Below are 17,458 nucleotides of genomic sequence, written 5' to 3'. Positions count from 1 at the left end.
AGATAACCAACTGCAGAGGTTAGTGATAACCAACTGCAGAGGTTGGTGATAACCAACTGCAGAGGTATCTGGCAGCCATTTATCTCCTGTGTTGAAATAACCTGAAAGCTCAGCTAAAACAATAATTCATTGCTATTTTTAGCACTTGACAAGATTGAGCAATTGTACTGTTCAACAGAGATTTATGTGAGGATTTGATATTTTCATGTAATTTTTATTGTCATAACCATAAGGATCATGATTAAGGATGGAAACACACCAGAAACGCGTTGATGCATATGCCATTATAGCGGCTTCCTTGTGAAAATTTTAATGTTCCATGTACTTGAAATTCTCAAGAAATAAGGAAGTTGCTGGACTTTCCTGTGTTACGTATAAGGATAGTGCACATGGCAGCTACTATGAGAATCCAACACCATCCATAAATAAGCCTCGGAGCTGGAGGGAGCAATGATTAAGCATTAAGTTATTGCTCCTGGAAAAGAGGGAATCTGGATGATGAATAAGGAGAAAGAAAGTAATTGGGCGAGAGATACATGTATAGAAGTGATAGTGGAATGACAGTGGATTCCCTGTGAAGATTGTAATGATCCTTCATAACATTTTCCGAAATATCATCTTATGAATGGTGTTAAGGATTGCATTGATCCATCAAGGAGATTGAGGATTTTCAAGTCATCCCAAGTTCAGTTCAAATATGAAAAGCCAGCAACCACAGAAACTCTTCTATAAAATAATCACTTTATTATTCTAATTATTCTATTTAAAAACATAGACAATGGCCGGTCTACGCATTTCGAGCAATCTCACTCTTACTCATGACCATGAATAAGAGGGAGACTGCTCAAAATGCGTAGACCGGCCTTTGTCCATGTTTTTACATATTTCCGTGGAATAAGAAAGTGATTATTTTCTAGAAGAATTTTTGCAGATACTGGTTTTTCACATTTGGACTACCTCTGCCCAGGAGCCGGCCTCATCCCCTCCGTGCACAGCACTGAGATGTCCCAATACTTCATATGCCGAGCTAGTGCTTGTTCCTATATTTGTTCATCCCAAGTTTAGGGCCATACATTTTAAGAAGAAAGCCTTTTGTATCTGACTTTATACCTACAGTATTTCCTACTAGTTCACTAATGCCTACAGTATTTGAGTTAATGTATAAATTGCAATGAATTACCGTGTTTTCTGGAATGTAAGACACACTTTTTTCCCAAAAATGGGGGTAAAATGGAGGTGCGTCTTACAAAACGGATATGGCTTACCGAGGCTGTCGTGGTGGAGTGCGGTCATAAGAGTCAGGGTCACAGGACGGACACGAGGGGTGTCACGGTGTGTGCCATTGATCTGCGAGCGGGCTGTGGGGGTGTCGTGGCAAGCGCCATTGATCTGGCGGGGTGTCCCTGCAGTGGAGCGACTCAGGAGGGTCACAGGATGGGGTTTCTCGACAGTGGGTATATTGAGATGACTGCGGGCTCAATCGAATTGCCCGCGGTTGATGTGATAAGACTTCAAAAAATGGCTGAGGAGGCAGTGCGTGCACATATTGACGCGATGGACCTCAAGAAAATGGCCGTGGAGTCCTATCTGCGGACTCGGATGCAGCCCGCCAGCAGAACAATGGCACCTGCCACCGCAACAACCTCAAGCCCGCAGTATTGCCGACCCTCCTGCTTTTCTGAGCCCGTAGAATCTGCATGCCTCCTGTGACCTTCCTGAGCCGCTCCACCACCTTTACTCCCCCCTGGTGAGCATTAAGATTAAGATGCACTGGAATTATAAGACGGCCCTCATTTTAACATTAAAAATTTTTTTTCCTATTCTCCTCTTATAAATTTGGGGTGTGTCTTATAAACCTTAATCTTATAAGACGAAAAATATGATATATACATTAAATGGAACCTGTAAACAGGTTTTCTCATATAAACTAAATCCACCATCTTTAAAAGGGGTTTCCACTACTAGGACAAGCCCGTCTCATTCCCCATATTAAAATAAAAAAAGCTTATGCTCATCTTCTGTGTCGGCGCGGGTCCAGCAGTATCGGTACTCGCTTTCCCAGGGCTCAGTGGAGGTTGTCACATCGTATGAGCCCCGCACCCAATCACCGCCGGCTTCAGAAGCATAAGTAATCAACAACAAGTGATTATAAAAGAGTTGGGCCCTTATGAATATGTTACTGGAATGCAAGTAAGGACGACTTAAAGGAGGTGAATTTAGCTTTTATAGGGAAAATCTATAGACAGGTTCCCTTTAAAACATGTCTGTTTAGTAGGTTAGGCTGCTTTCACACTACGTTTTTTTAACATCCGTCATGAACGTTTTTTTAATGCAAAAACGGATCCAGTGCAAATGCGTTTTCATTTCAATGCATTTGCAATGGACTCGCATCAACATGCATTCACCTGCGTTTGCGTGCGTTATAGTGAGGATCCAGCGAGTTGCAGTTTTTTAACATTTTTCAAAAACGCTACTTGTAGCGTTTTTGAGCTGCGTCCAAATACTGCAAATTGCTGGATCCTGACTAAACAGCATGCAAACGCATGTGAACGCTGGCGTGCTGATAGACAGGATCCTGCTTGCTCTACTGAGCATGCCCAGAAACCAGCCTCCGTGATCAGTCTCTCTCTCCCCCTCCCTCTCTGTCTCTCTCTGCCTTCCTCTCGCCCCCTCCCTCTCGCCCCCCTCCTTCTCTGTCTCTCTCCCCCTCCCTCTCTGCCTCTCTCACCCTCTCCTCTCCTCTCCCCCGCCTGAGAGCTGCGGACACTCGTAACCAAGATAAATATCGGGTAACCAAGCAGAGCGCTTCTCTTAGTTACCCGATGTTTACGTTGGTTACGTGTGCAGGGAGAAGGCAGCCAGGCTCCTAGCACCTGCGGATGCTCGTAACCAACGTAAATATTGGGTATCCAAGCAGGTTACCTGATGTTTACCTTGGTTACGAGCCTCTGCAGCTGTCAGATGCTGGCTCCAGTCTATCACGTTCAGTTCCACTGACTCCCGATCACATGACTCCAATGCCCGCCCATAAACTTAAAGTGACAGGATCCTGCAAAATAACATGCGTTTGCATGCGTTTTTTTGCTGTAAAAGCAGGATCCGCTTTTACAGCAAAAAAACGTTCATGACGCATGTTAAAAAAAGGTAGTGTGAAAGCAGCCTTACACTGCATCTGGCAATCCAAATGATGGTTATAAGACTGTTTGTGTGGACTGATACAGAGGATATGCACCTTACACCCCTTTGTATGTCATAACCATGAATTCACCTCATCTGGATTTTGTCTGAATAATTATATTTATTAAATATTAATTAAAAAATAATTAAAGCCATCAGTAGCATTTACCTCGATAACATGGACATATTTTTCTGCTTAGGTCTGTGCGTAAATTGGCAGGTATTGAGTAGCATACTCCGAGTGGCAGCTTGTATTCACTCATAAATCTAACATTCTTCCATCTGTGGCCACAAACCTGAAAGAAATACATTTTTTAAGGTAGTCAAGGAGGCTGCACTCACTCCCCTTCTGGAACACGACAGCACCAGGGGGGCAGCGCTGCAGTCACTTACTAGATTCTTGCATCAGCTCCTTCTATAGAGGTCCTGCATCCATCTTGATCTTGAAGATGACTCATTTGAGGGCAATATTAGAAGCTGTGAGGCTATGCTAGTGTCACTCACTGACTACTTCTATCTTCTTTTATAGAAGCAATAACAGTGGCGGAGATAGGAGTAGAGTGCTAGTGCTGCCTGCACCATACCATAACATCTATCATAATGGATGTAGGACATCTTCATAGAGGGTGGAAAAATGTAAGAAATAAAACATCACAGGAAGTGCAGTAAAAAAACCACACGTTTAGGGATTCGCTTGATAGGGACAGATGTACAGTATAGTGTAATAAAAATATTACAAAAATGGTTAGGGCATAAGAATAGATATTTAGAAAATACAGTTAGGTGCCGGATCACCCCTTTAAAGGGAAACTGTCAGCAGATTTGAACCTATAAGCTGTGGCCACCACCAGTGGGCTCTTATATACAGCATTATAACATATAAGAACCCAGGCCGCTGTGTAGAACGTAAAAATCACTTTATAATACTTACCTAAAATAGTCGCTGTGGTGGAGTTGGGTCATATGGGCATCTCCGTTCTCCGGTGCCGGTGCCTCCTCTTTCGGCCATCTTCGTCCTCCTTCTGAAGCCTACGTCATACACACTCGCCTATCCCACGCATGCGCACTACAATACTTTGATCCGCCTTGCTCAAGACCTCAATGCCGATGAGTGTGGATGACGTAGGCTTCAGAAGAAGGACGACAAAGATGGCCGAAAGAGGAGGCGCCGGCACCGTAGAACGGAGACGCCCATATGACCCAACTGTGGAGGCTCATATTGTATATAGAAGGCTATATTGGGCTACAAAATGTATATAGAAGGCTGTGTGTGGCTCATAACATTTATAGGAGGCTATGTGGAGTTCATACTGTATATATGAGGATAAGTGGGGCTCATATTGTATATGTGAGGCTATGGGGCTCAATTTATATAGAAGGCTATGTAGGGACTCATACTGTATATATGAGACTGTGGGGGCTCATACTGTATATGGCAGGCTACGTGGGGGCTCACATTGTATATAAAGGGGTTATTTGAGGGCTCACACTGTAAGCAGAGAGATTATGTGTGTGGGCTCATACTGTATATAGGGGGCTGTGTGAGGGCTCATCCTGTATGTAGGGGGCTATGTGAGGGCTCATATTATATATAGAGGCTATATGAGGTTTCATGCTGTATATAGGGGGTTGTGCGAAGGCTCATTATGTATCTAGGGAACTATGTGAGGGTTTATGCTGTATGTAGGGGCTATGTGGGTCTCATACTGTATATAGTGGGCTGTGTGAGGGTTCATACTGTCTATTAGGGGCATATTAGGGGCACTGTGTGTGTGGGCTCATACTGTATATAATGGGATGTCAGCATACTTAATTCTACTCAATATTAAGTGATACAATTAAGATTAATATAAAGTAATAATGAATATGTTAATAGTAATATTCAGCAGAATTAATTTCAGCCTATTGGTTCTGCCCTCCACATCAGAGTCTCTTATGTGGCTAATCAAAAAAAATGGATTGCCCACCTCTGGTATATTGCCTTGCTTTTGTTACATTGAGTTTTTACTAAATCATTGTGAAAATACCCTTTTAGTGTAAGTGCACACATTAAGTATTTGCAGAAGACATTTTTTAACCAAAATGGTGCAGTTTACAGTCCAGAAAAATGAATACCGTATTTTTCGGATTATAAGACGCACTTTTCCTGCCAAAAATTTGGGAGGAAAATGAGGGGTACGTCTTAAAATACGAATATAGATTATCGGGAGGTGGAGAATTGGCGAGGGGCTGTCTGTGCGGCTCTCTGTGCGAGCGGCTGGGTGCCTGTCTGTAAGGGCGGCCAGGTGTCTATTGGTGCTTGCGGGCTGCTGCCTCTCTGTGCCTGCGGCCGGCTGCCTCTCTGTGCTGGCAGCCGGCTGCCTCTTTGTGCAGGCGGGTGGCCGGTTGGCTGTGAAGACTGCAGTGGCTGTGCTAGCAGCGGAAGCTGCGGTGGCTGTACGGCGTGTGTCCCAAATGGTCTGTCCATGGTCCAGGCTTCAAATGATGGCACCTGGAGTCAGCGCATGCGCAGATGGAGCTCTTGGATGAGAGCTTCATCTGCGCACGCGCCACTCCGAGTGCCATTTCTTTGAAGCCCGGACCGCCGACAGAGCACACTCGCCGCACTGCCTGCTCCACCACACAACCATCGCACTGACCCGCCTCTTCTGCGAGCACTGACCCGTCAACACTGCCAGCAGTGACCCGCCGCCGACAGAACAGACCCGCCACCGCTGCCAGCCCAGACCCCCCGCTGCTGTCAGCACAGCCTCTGCCTCCTGTGACCCCGCTCTACCACCACTGCAGCCGCCCTCCGGTAAGACAACACTGGAATATAAGACGGACCCCATTTTTTTTTTACCATTTTTTATCTCTAAATTTGGGGTGCGTCTTATAATCCGGTGCGTCTGATCAAACGAAAAATATGGTAATTAGATTTCTGAAATCATAATGCTTATATTTTTTTCCTTCCAGATTTGAAGCAGTTTCTGACGCAGGTCAAGTCTTTAGCATTTTTTGTAGCTGTTTCACCCTGTCTAATGAGTAGAGCAAATATGCACTAAAAACGCATGTAAAAAAAAAGGCAAAAACTGCGTATTTTATGCAGCTTTTTTTCCTGCAAAAGCTTAATATGTGCATATTCCCTGAGGCTATGTGCGCACGTTGCGTCGGAGTACCTGCAGTTTATTCTGCACGTTTTCCTTCCCTTGGTTTTTGACCAAATGGCTTTTGACCATTTTTTAGCGCTAAAAACGCATGCGTTTTTACCGCGTTTTTAGTGCGTTTTCAGCGCTTTTTACCTGCGTTTTCACCTGCGTTTCTGCAGATGCGTTTTGTAGATCAAGACACTGAGAAATAAAGTTGAAATAGTCAAAAAGAATGAAAAAAGATAAAAAAAAAGGATAAAATTAACTTTTAATAAAGCTATATGGAAAATTATCAATTTTAATGAAATAATAGTGGTTATGCACATTTTAACAGAAAAATAGGTAAAGTATAATATTTTTTAACATTTAAATTTTCGGTTATTGTGTGTGTGTAAAGGAACATTAGAAACCATTAATTTTTGGCCAGAAAAGCATGCGTTTTTTTAGCCAAAAACGCAGTGGAAAAGCAGGTAAAAAGCATGAAAAACGCAGGAATTGTGCTTTTGGTTGCGTTTTGCCATTTCTCATTGACTCCAATGTTAATGAAACGCTGCAGAAACGGCAAAAACAACTGACATGCTGCTTCTTTTTCAGCATGGTTTTTGACCACAAATATGCAAATTAAACGCTGCAGAAAAAAAAGCAAAGTGCAGACAGGATTTCTGCTTTTCCCATAGACTTTGCTGGAAATCAAAAACGCATGCATTTTAGCGCAAAAACGCTGCAGCCAAAAACGCTGCAGAAACGCGGAAAAAAACGCAACGTGCGAACATAGCCTTAAAGCAAAATATGTAGTTCAGAAAATCATTTTTAAATATTATCAATAGTTAACATTTGTACTGACCAATAGATTTCCATCTTTAGTTTGTTGTCTTGAGAGGCTGACTCCCATCCATTGGTTATCCTGTTCTACTATACACGTCCTTCCACAGTTTTTACCATTTTCTTCACCTACACAAAGACAAAACAAAAATACAACTTAGAACTAACGAGTTCATTGGTTTAATTCCTAGATGGGTTGCACACAAGTACGTGCGCTATCTTGGGTAAACGTATTAATTTTATATAATCTTTCCACTATTATTCTCATTAACATGTTTATTTGTCTCATCCCACATTAGATACATTCATACTAATTGAACTTTGCATTATGGGAAGGTGTGTCATGTGATGTCTGAATACCGGTCCAGCACGTGCTGTCATGTGTAGACAGGCCAGTCTCTGGTGTCTAGCGAACTACAGGATTACATAATTGTGGCACCCCCGAGGTTCAAGTCGCCACAGGGTACTGCACCTCAGTTAAGGTGTGGTATCTATCTCAGGTAAGGAGGGGGTTAATCACTGGTGTTTCCACTTTCACACACTACATACAGCTTAGGAGCCTTCACAAAGGGTGGGGTTGCTCAGGGTAGGCAGGGGGTGGTCACAATGGTTATGGCACTTCCCGGTCACTCAAGCTAGCTACCTGGAGGGCGGGTTCCACTTGGGGGTAGAGGAAGGCGCAACATGATATGAAAAAAAGAGAATTTCAGCTCACCCCTCTTCACTCTAGGATCCACTGCCGATGCACGGAACGCCCTGGCCCGGGCGGAGAAACACAATCATGCAGAGGAAAAAATCCAGCATCAGAAGGAGAAAAAGTAGTAATAAAACTTGAACTTTATTGAATCCATTAAAAACAGGATGCAACACGCATGGAAGCTGGGGACACACAGTGAAACACAGGACTATCCTACGCGTTTCAACCTTGCGGTCTTAGTCATGGATAGTTTGGTATCTCCAGAATGGGAAATTTAAGACTATGCAGAAAAAGGGGCGTCATAGGTGCTAATTAGAAACAAACATTCACAAAGCTGTGCACTCGTTTAAAATCATGAAAAAAAAGCACAATGAGAACCACAATGTGATTTACGAACAGAGACACCAAAAAACATAAGTGGACACAAATTAATGAAAAAACAAAAGGAGAAATATGTTAAAAAAAGTTGTATATATATATACATGAGAACACGAAATAAAAATGGATGTATATGTATTCATAATAAAACTTTTATGTCCATGTATATCAGATATAAAGAAGCAAAAAAACAAGATTTATTTATGCACCTGCATAGATATATACGAGTACCCAGGCACGCATCTATGCGGATATATAGACATTAACGCCTGAGTGCAGGATCATAGGAAATACAAGCGTTTTATTGAGAGAAAAAATTGTATATATGTGCCTCCCAATAAATATTGAAACTATGAAAAAACCTTATTTTTAATTTTAATATTAAATACCCTGTTGATTTATTATGTTAGTGAGGGTTAACAAGATTTTATGTGAAATGTTTTCACTCTTGTGAAATCGCAGGTGCGGCTCACCACGGCCAGACACTCAAAAACACCGCAGAAAAAACTGCTGTGCGATAGGTATGTGGCCGCAATGGGGAACCGCAGCTACGGCAATGTGTATCAAGACTGAAAGAATCTTGAAGTATATTTGTTAGAAGTCTAAGCTTGCCTTGGTACAACAAATTAGTTTGCAGCATGCATCAAAGTGGAAACATGAGTAAAAAAAAAAAAGGGGAGAGATGGGAGGAAAATGGAAATATATTTTATCAAATGTATCGAGGGCCATAAAAATAATGATAATATAATTTTGGCCAGGTCGTAAATACGGCTCGTGAAACAGGACCCAAAGCACACTGCAGCAAAGGCTGCAGTGTGATTAATACGGCCACGACAGAAACCGCAACAGCAATCTGATACATATCCACACCATCAAAATGCAACAAACCAATCGTTCCATAATTAGAGGGAATAGTGTGTCATCAAAAATGTAATGGTAATGTATTGTATATATGTATAAATTTGAAAAAATTTAATAAATATTTATGTTGTTTATTTATAAAATTGTATGTATGTGCCTCCCAATAAGTATTGAAACTATGAAAAAGCCTTGTTTTTAATTTTAATATTAAGTACCCTGTTGATTTGTTATGTTGGTGGGGGTTAACAAGATTTTATGTGGAATGTTTTCACTCTTGTGAAATCGCAGGTGCGGCTCACCACGGCCGGACACTCAAAAACACCGCAGAGAAAACTGCTGTGCGATAGGTATGTGGCCGCAATGGGGAACCGCAACAACGGCAATATATATCAAGACTGAAAAAATCTTGAAGTATATTTGTTGGAAATCTAAGCCTGCCTTAGTACAACAAATTGGTTTGCAGCATACATCAAAGTGGAAACATGAATATAAAAAAAAAAAAAAAGGGAGAGATGGGAGGAAAATAGAAATATATTTTATCAAATATCAAATGTAGCGAGGGCCATAAAAATAATGATAATGTAATTTTAGCCAAATCGTAAATACGGTTCGTTGGAACAGGACCCAAAGCACACTGCAGAAAAGGCTGCAGTGTGATTAATACGGCCACGACAGAAACCGCAACAGCAATCTGATACATATCCACACCATCAAAATGCAACAAACCAATTGTTCCATAATTAGAGGGAATAGTGTGTCATCAAAAATTTAATGGTAATGTATTATATGTATGTATAAATTTGAAAAAATGTAATAAATGTTTATGTAGTTTATTTGTGTATACTAACAATATTGAGTGATGAGATCCTGACGAGTATTTAGACCATGTGGTATACGGGTGTTAAGTTTGAAAATCCAAAAGGATTCCCTATTGAGGAGTTTTCTCCTATGGTCTCCCCCTCTGGCTGGCCTAAAAATCTTTTCTATACCCATGAACTTGAATGTGTCAAGACATCTCTCCCTTTTTTTTATATTCATGTTTCCACTTTGATGTATGCTGCAAACCAATTTGTTGTACTAAGGCAGGCTTAGATTTCCAACAAATATACTTCAAGATTTTTTCAGTCTTGATATATATTGCCGTTGTTGCGGTTCCCCATTGCGGCCACATACCTATCGCACAGCAGTTTTCTCTGCGGTGTTTTTGAGTGTCCGGCCGTGGTGAGCCGCACCTGCTATTTCACAAGAGTGAAAACATTTCACATAAAATCTTGTTAACCCCCACCAACATAACAAATCAACAGGGTACTTAATATTAAAATTAAAAACAAGGCTTTTTCATAGTTTCAATACTTATTGGGAGGCACATACATACAATTTTATAAATAAACAACATAAATATTTATTACATTTTTTCAAATTTATACATATATACAATACATTACCATTAAATTTTTTGATGACACACTATTCCCTCTAATTATGGAACGATTGGTTTGTTGCATTTTGATGGTGTGGATATGTATCAGATTGCTGTTGCGGTTTCTGTCGTGGCCGTATTAATCACACTGCAGCCTTTGCTGCAGTGTGCTTTGGGTCCTGTTTCACGAGCCGTATTTACGACCTGGCCAAAATTATATTATCATTATTTTTATGGCCCTCGATACATTTGATAAAATATATTTCCATTTTCCTCCCATCTCTCCCCTTTTTTTTTTTTACTCATGTTTCCACTTTGATGCATGCTGCAAACTAATTTGTTGTACCAAGGCAAGCTTAGACTTCTAACAAATATACTTCAAGATTCTTTCAGTCTTGATACACATTGCCGTAGCTGCGGTTCCCCATTGCGGCCACATACCTATCGCACAGCAGTTTTTTCTGTGGTGTATTTGAGTGTCTGGCCGTGGTGAGCCGCACCTGCGATTTCACAAGAGTGAAAACATTTCACATAAAATCTTGTTAACCCTCACCAACATAATAAATCAACAGGGTATTTAATATTAAAATTAAAAATAAGGTTTTTTCATAGTTTCAATATTTATTGGGAGGCACATATATACAATTTTTTCTCTCAATAAAACGCTTGTATTTCCTATAATCCTGCACTCAGGCGTTAATGTCTATATATCCGCATAGATGCGTGCCTGGGTACTCGTATATATCTATGCAGGTGCATAAATTAATCTTGTTTTTTTGCTTCTTTATATCTGATATACATGGACATAAAAGTTTTATTATGAATACATATACATCCATTTTTATTTCGTGTTCTCATGTATATATATATACAACTTTTTTTAACATATTTCTCCTTTTGTTTTTTCATTAATTTGTGTCCACTTATGGTTTTTGGTGTCTCTGTTCGTAAATCACATTGTGGTTCTCATTGTGCTTTTTTTTCATGATTTTAAACGAGTGCACAGCTTTGTGAATGTTTGTTTCTAATTAGCACCTATGACGCCCCTTTTTCTGCATAGTCTTAAATTTCCCATTCTGGAGATACCAAACTATCCATGACTAAGACCGCAAGGTTGAAACGCGTAGGATAGTCCTGTGTTTCACTGTGTGTCCCCAGCTTCCATGCGTGTTGCATCCTGTTTTTAATGGATTCAATAAAGTTCAAGTTTTATTACTACTTTTTCTCCTTCTGATGCTGGTTTTTTTCCTCTGCATGATTGAGGAAGGTGCAACACACTCACACAGGCAGTCAAGTCAGGACCATAGTTCTGGCAACACCTCTCTGGAAAACTTGGACTTTACTGGGCCCGGTGGCTTGGAGCAGGAGCTCAGCCAGGGTACCTAACTGCTGAGGGTGACACCCTAGAAAAAGGATACTCTCACTCTTTTCAAAACGCCGGTGGTGACTCCTTTACCGGATCTGGGATTGACCTGAGCCCATCACGGCAGTGACCAATGTGACCAGCCTGGCAGCTGAAGTTGTGAGTAAACTACACCTTGAACCCAGAGAGACTATGTTGGCTCGTCCTTACCGGCGCCGCCGCCCAGGGCTTAGGCGCCATCAGCCATTACTACCCTCATCATGCACCCAGGACCCGCTCCTCCTGTGGGGAGCGATACCATTCCGGCTGCCTTAACACCTGCCCCGGAGAGGAACCCTGCAGCGGCAGCTACTACAGGCCACATACCACAGGTGGCGTCATGACAAACACTCCCCATTACCCCGCTTCCCCCTACATTAATTGTACACCTCAGAGCAATGTTACCAGGCAAGGCCACCCCGTGACGATGCCTGACCCGTCTCGAAATGGCCCGGCAACGAGTAGGCTGACCGCCTGCCCCATCGGGCGGTACATAATCACATTTCAAGTCCCTCCTGGGATCTCTTGTAACTCATTCCCACAAAACTAAACATTTTCTTTTGCATAGATCCCATGTAGCTGAAGATATAATTTATCTTTCATATAAGAGAGAATTGGTTTAGTAGATGAGTCTATATAATAAATACAAAATCCATAGTGTATTTTTATGAGATGAAACTTAACACAAGGACATAACCAGGGGAATGAGCAGGGCAACCAACTGAGCCATCTGATGTGTCCGCGGTGTCTCCCTGACAGGTGCTTTTTGCCGCCTCCCATAGTGGGAGCCGGCTAGTCCCTGAGCCAGCTCTCAAGCTGACAGTTGGCTCCCAGTGATCAATTGTACCTACGTCTTTCAGATGAGAGTACAATTGAAGCCCTGATTGCCGTCACCTGCAGGCTGGGGCAAAGTCAGCAGCGTAATCAGATCAGCTAATCACACTGCTGATGTCACTAGCCGGTGCCAAAGAGGCAGCAGATAGGCTGACATCGTTGGTGTCTTACCACCAGTGGAGCTGAAGACACCAAAGATATTTTTTAACTAGGGGAAGATGGGCCTTAATTTAAGCAACAAGTATGGGGCGAGAACTTGGGGGTAATGTATATGAACAGAGTATGGGGAGCGAGGGGTGAATGTATGCAGACATAGTATGGGGAACAAGGGGATGGGAAATTTTGAGCACACAATATCAGAAGTAAATTTGAGGAAACAGTATGGGGAGCGAGGTGTCCTCTTTCCTGCTTTTTGCCATGTGCAGTATGGGGAGCGAGGGGGAATGTAAGCTGAAACAGTGTGGGAGTGAGGGGGGAATGTAAGTTGACACAGTATGTCGAGCTAAGGCGGTATGTATGTGAATACATTAAGAGGAGCAAGGGGGAATGTAAACTGAAACAGTATGTGGAACGATGGCGGAATGTATGCAAACACAGTATGAGGAGCGATGGGAATGTATGCAAACACAGTTTGAAGAGTGATGGGGGAATTTATGCGGATACACTATGCGGAGCATGGGGAAAATGTATGCGGAAGTAGTATGAGGAGGGAGGGGAATGTATGTGAGCACAGTATGAGTGAAGGGGGAATGTATGTGGATGCAGTATGAGGATCGAGGGGGAATGTATGCAGACGCAGTATTAGGAGTGAGGGAGAATTTTTGCAGACACAGTATAAAGAGTGAGAGGGAAATGTATGTGGACACAGTAACACAGTATGGGGAGCAAGGGAGGAATGTATTTGGACACAGTATAGGGAGTGAGGGGGGAATGTATGCAGACACAGTATTGTGAGCAATGGAGGGAATGTATGCGGACACAGTATGGGGAGTGAGGGGGAATGTATACAGACATAGTATGGGGAGCAAGGGGGAGAGAAATTATAGGGAATAAATTTGAGGACAGTATGGGGAGTGGGGTGTCCTCTATTGTGAGGCCTGCAGGGTCACCTTGCTGATCGCAGTCAGTGCTGGAGGCTGCCACAGTCAGCACTATATTTTACGTGAATGTTTTGCTGGCACTGCTCAGAGAAACGCTGTATAGTTAGTTAATGGCAGCTGCAGGCCAATCAAAGGGCAACAGCTGCCGACAGCTGCTGGCCTCTGACTGGCCAGAGGCTGCCAATAACTGCAGAGAGTTTCTCTGACAAGTGCCGGTAAAACATTCACCTGAAATAAAGCACTGACTGCAGCAGCCTCAGGGGCCTCATGCGGCCAGCGGGCTACGTGTTCGCGATCCCTGATTTAGACCATATCAACATATAGTATGAAATAAAATGAATAGAAAAAACTCACCTGCAAAAACTATGCATATATTGTATTACCATAATTGTACAGACAAGGGGAATCATATCGCTTTGTCATTTTTACCTTAACATAAATAATGTAAATAAAAAAGAAACAATTGCAGACTTGTGGGGGTTTTTTTTGCTGTTTTCCCACACTTGGAATTTTTTTTACTGGTTCTCAGTACATCACATGACAAAATGGATGGTGCCATTGAAAAGTAAAACAACACTTCATTCAGCTGCGTGGACAGAAAAATGAAAGAGTTATGACTTTTCAAATAATGGGAAGAAGAAACGAAGGCGCAAAACCTAAATTTCTCTGGTCCTTAATGGGTTATAGAGTAATCATTATTTTATTTAGTAAATCAATAGTACACAAAAAATATTTCTTAGCAGAGAAATCTTCTTTTACCTTTCATTCTCAAAATTCTCAATTCTGAAGTAAAATCTGTCTTCAGTGGAGACTTTCCCATTACTGAGATAGAAGATGGCAGTTGCTACTGACAATATTATATGTAGAAGGGAATAGGAAGGAGGACCTAGAGGCACAGCTTGCCCCTCCTTCTATAAGATGTGGGCCAGGATGGAAGACATTACTACAGTAAGGAAACCAGGATGGAGGACAGTAAATAAAAGGGCCAGGATCGGTGGAATTATTACAGAATGAGGGACATTATTAAAAACAGTGGCTAGGATCAGGGACTTTATTAAAAAAAAACAGCTTAGCATGGGGGACATTGTTAATGAAAGGGACCTGGGTGGGAAACATTATCATAGGATGTAAACCAGAATAGTGGAAATTAATAAAGAAAGGGTCCAGAATGGGGAACATTGTTACAGGATTGGAGTAAGGACAGGCGACTTTATTACAGTATGGGGGCTAGGACATTGGATATTATTACATGATGGAAACCAGGATGGGGTAAATTAATAAAGGGGCCTGGATGGGGGACATTAATAAAGAAAGGATCTATAAATGCAAACAGTTGCACACTGAAAAAGCCAAAAATGTACTAGGGAAAATATGCCATATTTTCCCTAGTACATTTTTGGCTTTTTCAGTGTGCAACTGTTTACATTTATAGTTACTATGTTTTTTCAGTTACACCTGTTCACATTTGTTGGATGTGCGGGTCAGTTTTTTGATATTTCTAGTGAGTCTTTTTCTGACTGGGCACTCCGCCCTAAGACCTGGCTGTGTTCATAATCATTATAGCAGGAGCCTAGCTGCCCATACATGGAGGTTTGCACTCCAAATAGTGGCATTTTCCTAGATATGGATGTTTTTAACCTAGATAGTGGCATTTAAGTTAGGTTCCCGGAATACAGAGATATACCTTGCCGTTTGGTGTCCGGGCTTACATGCATTGGCCAATACATAAACTAAATATCTCTCTTTTGCAGTAATGCACTGCCATATTTTCCCTAGTACATTTTTGGCTTTTTCAGTGTGCAACTGTTTGCATTTATAGTTACTATGTTTTTTCAGTTAGCACCTGTTCACATTTGTTGGATGTGCGGGTCAGTTTTTTGATATTATTAATAAAGAAAGGGACCTGGATGGGGGACATTGTTACAGGATGGGGATAAGGACAGGATAAATTATTACAGAATGGGGCCAGTACTTTGGACATTTTTACTGGATACAAACAAGGATAGAGGAAATTAAAAAAGAAAGGGGCCTGGATGGGGGACATTGTTACAGGATGGGAATAAGGACAAGGCAATTTATTACAGGATGGGGCCAGGAGTTTGGACATTATTACAGGATGGAAACCAGGATGGGGACATTAATAAAGGGTCCAGGATGGGGGACATACTTACAGGATGGGTATAAGGACAGGGGACTTTATTACAGGATGGGGGCTAGGACATTGGATGTTATTACAGGATGGAAACCAGGATGGGGGAAATTAAAAGAAAGGAGTCAGGATGGGGGACATTGTTATAGGATGGGAAAAAAGACAGGGGAAATCATTACAGGATGGGGCCAGAAGTTTGGACATTATTACAGGGTGGAAATCAGGATGGGGGACATTAATAAAGGGGGCAGGATGAGGGACATTGTTACAGGATGGGAATAAGGACAAGGAAAATTATTACAGGATGGAGGCCAGTAATTTGGACATTATTGCAGGATGGAAACCAGGGTGGGGAACATTAATAAAAAAACGGGTCACGATGATGGACATTGTTACGGGATGATGATAAGGACAGGAGAAATTATTTCAGGATGGGGTCAGAAGTTTGGACATTGATACAGGATGGAAACCAGGATGAGGGACATTAATAAAGAAAGGGGCCAGGATGAGGGACATTGTTAAAGGATGGTGATAAGGACAGGAGAAATTATTTCAGGATGGGGCCAGTACTTTGAACATTATTGTAGGATGGAAAGCAGGATGGGGGGGCATTAATAAAGAAAGGGGCCAGGATGGGGGACATTGTTAAAGGATGGTGATAAGGACAGGAGAAATTATTTCAGGATGGGGCCAGTACTTTGTACATTATTGCAGGATGGAAAGCAGGATGGGGGGCGTTAATAAAGAAAGGGGCCAGGATAAAGAACATTATTACAGAATGGCCTCAATATTACAGAATGGGGGCCAGCACAGAAGATATTATTCCAGTGGCTTGTATTGGTGGGAGTTCAGGTCAAAATTTTGCATCGGGGCCCATAGAAGTCTAATTACGCTACTGTAAAACCCCTTGGAATGACTTCAGTTTTTCCTTTCATCTACTTCTCTAAAGTATCCAGAGTGGCATTATAAGCCACACAGATTGTCTAACACTCCTTACTTATAGGCTTCTTATCTCTTATTAAATGTTATTCTCCCGCATGGTTGGTTTCTGCTCTTGTGCTATCTGGCACATGCTTCCAGCACAGCCAAAGCCAAGAAAACTATAGACACCCAAAGACTTTAATGCTGCAACCTCATGCAGTTATATTTATTGAAAATATAATTTAAGCCACATGCTTCAGTGCAATTATAAACTAACAGACATAAAAGCAACCACAATCATATTTGGCTTCAGTTAAGAGGAACCTTCATTTATAGGATCCCACAAACTTTAAGCTCACTCTATAAATGTATTCATTGCAGGGAAAGGGAAAAATGTTGGCCTGTATAGTAAAACCACGTAGTCCTGACCAAGCAACATTTGGTGTTATTTTTCAAACATCTCTAAGGCCACGTGCACACGTTGAGTATTCGGTCAGTATTTTACCTCAGTATTTACAAACCAAAACCAAGAATAAAACAGAGGAAAAGTATAATAGAAACACGGGCAC

At 41.8% G+C, this 17,458-nt stretch overlaps 1 protein-coding gene across 1 annotated transcript in view; it reads right to left on the bottom strand.

The window, feature by feature from the left end:
* ITGA4 (integrin subunit alpha 4) overlaps nt 1–17,458 on the bottom strand; it is a 213,749-nt gene that overhangs the window by 155,198 nt on the left and 41,093 nt on the right. The window contains exons 3-4 of the mRNA XM_075317408.1: nt 7,150–7,256; nt 3,347–3,473 (exon numbers count right to left, since the gene is read on the bottom strand). Coding sequence (XP_075173523.1) covers nt 3,347–3,473; nt 7,150–7,256 — 234 coding nt within the window. The remainder of the gene's footprint in view (nt 1–3,346; nt 3,474–7,149; nt 7,257–17,458) is intronic.

This window comes from Anomaloglossus baeobatrachus, chromosome 7, assembly GCF_048569485.1.
Source record: "Anomaloglossus baeobatrachus isolate aAnoBae1 chromosome 7, aAnoBae1.hap1, whole genome shotgun sequence".
Classification (NCBI taxonomy): domain Eukaryota; kingdom Metazoa; phylum Chordata; class Amphibia; order Anura; family Aromobatidae; genus Anomaloglossus; species Anomaloglossus baeobatrachus.
The sequence above is the reverse complement of the archived record's forward strand: the minus strand, read 5'-3'. Positions and strand labels throughout refer to the sequence as shown.